Source organism: Ipomoea triloba, chromosome 9 (assembly GCF_003576645.1).
Source record: "Ipomoea triloba cultivar NCNSP0323 chromosome 9, ASM357664v1".
Lineage (NCBI taxonomy): Eukaryota > Viridiplantae > Streptophyta > Magnoliopsida > Solanales > Convolvulaceae > Ipomoea > Ipomoea triloba.
The window spans coordinates 25,522,875-25,525,944 of record NC_044924.1 but is presented as its reverse complement, the minus strand read 5'-3'; the positions used below and the strand labels follow the sequence as shown (position 1 = coordinate 25,525,944).

The window sequence follows — 3,070 nt, the reverse complement described above, 5'->3', positions numbered from 1 at the left end:
GGGGGGGGGGGGGGGGGGAGTGGACATTAACTTTCTGCATCAATGCTGTTTCTGCCTGATGTTTACTTAGTACATGCCTTAGTGATAGTTTATATTAGTTTTTTTGCTTGTGATTCATAGGTACAAGCAAGCAGCATTCTGTTATGAGGAGCTAATCTTGTCTCATCCAATGGTTCCCCTTTATCACTTAGCCTATGCCGATGTAAGTGACTTGTTTGCAAGTTTTATGTTTTTACTGCAAATTTAAAAAATTCATTACTTGATATTCATATCATCATATGCAAGGACGGGTTCAAAGTTATCTACACAATTTGTTCTTGCATTCTTTAATTGGCTTGCTCTAAGTCTCTTGGGCTAAGTTTGTTTAATATTTTTAAAAAAATAAAAGGCCTTCCAACATCCCTGGAAAGATTTGACAAGGATCATACACCCACACCCTTGTTGGATCCTTTAGACAAGGGTGCTACTTGATGCTTTGGAGAGCCCAAGCAACAGAGATAATAATCTAGATGTGCAAAGTGTTTGTTCTTAGACATGCCTTTCTTTCTCTTCTTCCATTGCTCTATTTAACAGATTCTATGAAGATAAACTGCTCTGATATTATAAATCACTGTAGAACTTGATGTTTTCCCCTCCTTAAACCATGTAATTAAATGTTGTGTGGACTCTTTTTGGCTGAACCAGATTCTATATACGCTAGGTGGACAAGAAAATCTTCAGACAGCCAAGAAATATTATGCATCAACTATAGACTTAACCGGTGGCAAAAATACTAGAGCCCTTTTTGGTATATGCTTGGTGAGTGCATTTCTATAATTCTATCTCTCAAGTGTGTTTCTTTAAGCATAATTTCTTTTTATTAGATCCCAGTTTGTCTAAATCCTTGTCAATTTGAGGTGTTCTTGTGATTGAAGACTGTAGAGTTGTGTTAATAAACTTCATCTAAGTATCTAACTAGTGATATTAAAACCAAACTGTAGATTGATCCGTGAATATTAACTTTATGTTTCTACAGAATTTGAGCTTCAAGTCATTTGTTGAAGTGCAGTTTTTGTAACAATATTACTTCATAGTATTTTAATATATACTTGTAATATTAAAATAATAAATGTAAGATGTAAAATAATTTTATCCCCTTCTTTCAGAAAGTAAAAATAAATCAAGTTATATGAAGAAGCTAACACTAAACACAACTTGCCTTTTTTCTCCTTTATTCCACCCCCTCCCCATATCTTAGTTTTCTTTATGTTTCTTTCCCCGAAACCCTCCCTACCAATAGGACTTGATTTTTCCAAAGCAGCAACCTTAACCCACTTCCTATGACAGTTTTCATTCCAAACCTTTCTTTCATTGATGTCCTTTATTATTCTCTCCATTTTCTAGTTCCCGTTTCCTTTTCTTTTAATATTATATTCCCCTGCTTCTTTCTTTGAGATTTAAAAATAAAGACCAAAATGGTCTTAGATGGAGATCATGAAAGGGTGTTTGATTTGTGCAGAATCAGTGAATTCTTCTTCTTGAGTTATCCCATGGCTTAGATGGCCAATTTCATCTCAAGGCCATTTTATTCACTTTTGGCATTTAATTAAATATTATTTTACATAACCTCTTGCAAAGCATGAACCATGGTTTTTAGCAGTTATTAAAATGAAGTGTTATTTTCTTTAGGAAAAAGTGTCAAATAGGTCATTGAACTTATTGCTTTTGTGCAATTGGGTCATTGAACTTAAAAAGTTTGCAATCCAACCATCAAACAAGTAAAGTATGTGCAATTAGAACATTTTTCTAATTTTTTTAAAATTCAATTTGAGTTAAAAACATTTCAATATTTATGTAAGTAATATAATTGGATTTTACGTGAATTTTTTTTTAAAAACGTTCCAATTGCACAAATTTTGCTTGTTTGATGGTTCAATTGCACACTTTTAAGTTTAGTGACCCAATTGCACAAAAGTAAGAAGTTAAGTCGTCTATTTGACACTTTTTCCTTTTCTTTATATTGTGGGTTAAGCAGTTTGAATACAAATAAGGGATTTCATGGTACTTGGTTGTACAGTTTTTTTAAATTAACCACAGGTGAAGCACGGTTGAGTGTGGGTTTAATGACCAAACACGGGCTACTTGAAATCCTAATACCGAATTGTATATTACAGTGTACGTCTGCCATTGGGCAGCTGGCAAAAGGGCGAAACAAGGAGGATAAAGAGAGTTCAGAGCTACAGTCTTTGTCGGCAATGGCCCTGGAAAAAGATTATAAGCTGAGAGCTCCAGAGAAAATCTCTCTGCTTGCTTCAACTCTAAGAAGCTTGAAGCTATAATCATTTAATTTGTTGTACACCACTTGGAATTGGAAGCTGCAAAAGTGAAGTGAAGGCCCAAACCATTTAACGATCGATTCTTGTTCTTTAGCTGCTTCAACTACTACGGGCAAGGATGCATTTCCTCATTTGTGATCTTCGTATGATAATTATTTATTTTGCAGTTTCATTTCCCAGAATCTCAGTATTTTAAATGCTCTATAGTGCTGAAAAGATTATCGTTTATTGCTGACTATATCATCTATTATATTAACTTTGCCAAGCACTGAATATTTGTTTGTGGGAGACTAAATTGGGAAAGTTTTATACTCCGTATGTATTTGTTTTGTCTAGGCTGCTACTGTATTGGGTTAGTAATGATAATACTTTACATGTTTGATTTTGTATCATATTAGAGCAAGGGTTTTAAGTAAAAAATTATGGTGTCATGTTGGGATGCTCATGACGTGTAAAATGTTACTCCGTATATTATATCGAGCTTATTGTTCAAGCAAATTTCTTATTTCAAATAATAAATTGCATACTAATAAATTGCTAAGACCTTGTGGTCTAGTGGCACCTGGTTATAACAGAGTTGATAGTATGTACAGAATTTATACTCTTAAGATACAGAATTTCATATTACTGTATTAGACTATCTGCACCCCTTACAAGCGTGGCATGTTATATTTTGTTTTGTTTTGTTTGTTTTTTGTTTTTTTAGAAAATGACTTTTCTAATCCTTGAATTATAGATAGCATAATGATTCTAAT

The 3,070-nt window shown here is 33.4% G+C and overlaps 1 protein-coding gene across 1 annotated transcript in view; it reads left to right on the top strand.

The window, feature by feature from the left end:
* Positions 1-2,813, top strand: part of LOC116030512 (ER membrane protein complex subunit 2-like) — a 9,236-nt gene extending 6,423 nt beyond the window's left edge. Inside the window, exons 7-9 of the mRNA XM_031272773.1 lie at positions 121-202; positions 685-798; positions 2,154-2,813. Of these exons, the coding sequence (XP_031128633.1) occupies positions 121-202; positions 685-798; positions 2,154-2,318 (361 nt within the window). The 3' untranslated portion in view covers positions 2,319-2,813. The remainder of the gene's footprint in view (positions 1-120; positions 203-684; positions 799-2,153) is intronic.
* Positions 2,814-3,070: the final 257 nt, after the last annotated feature.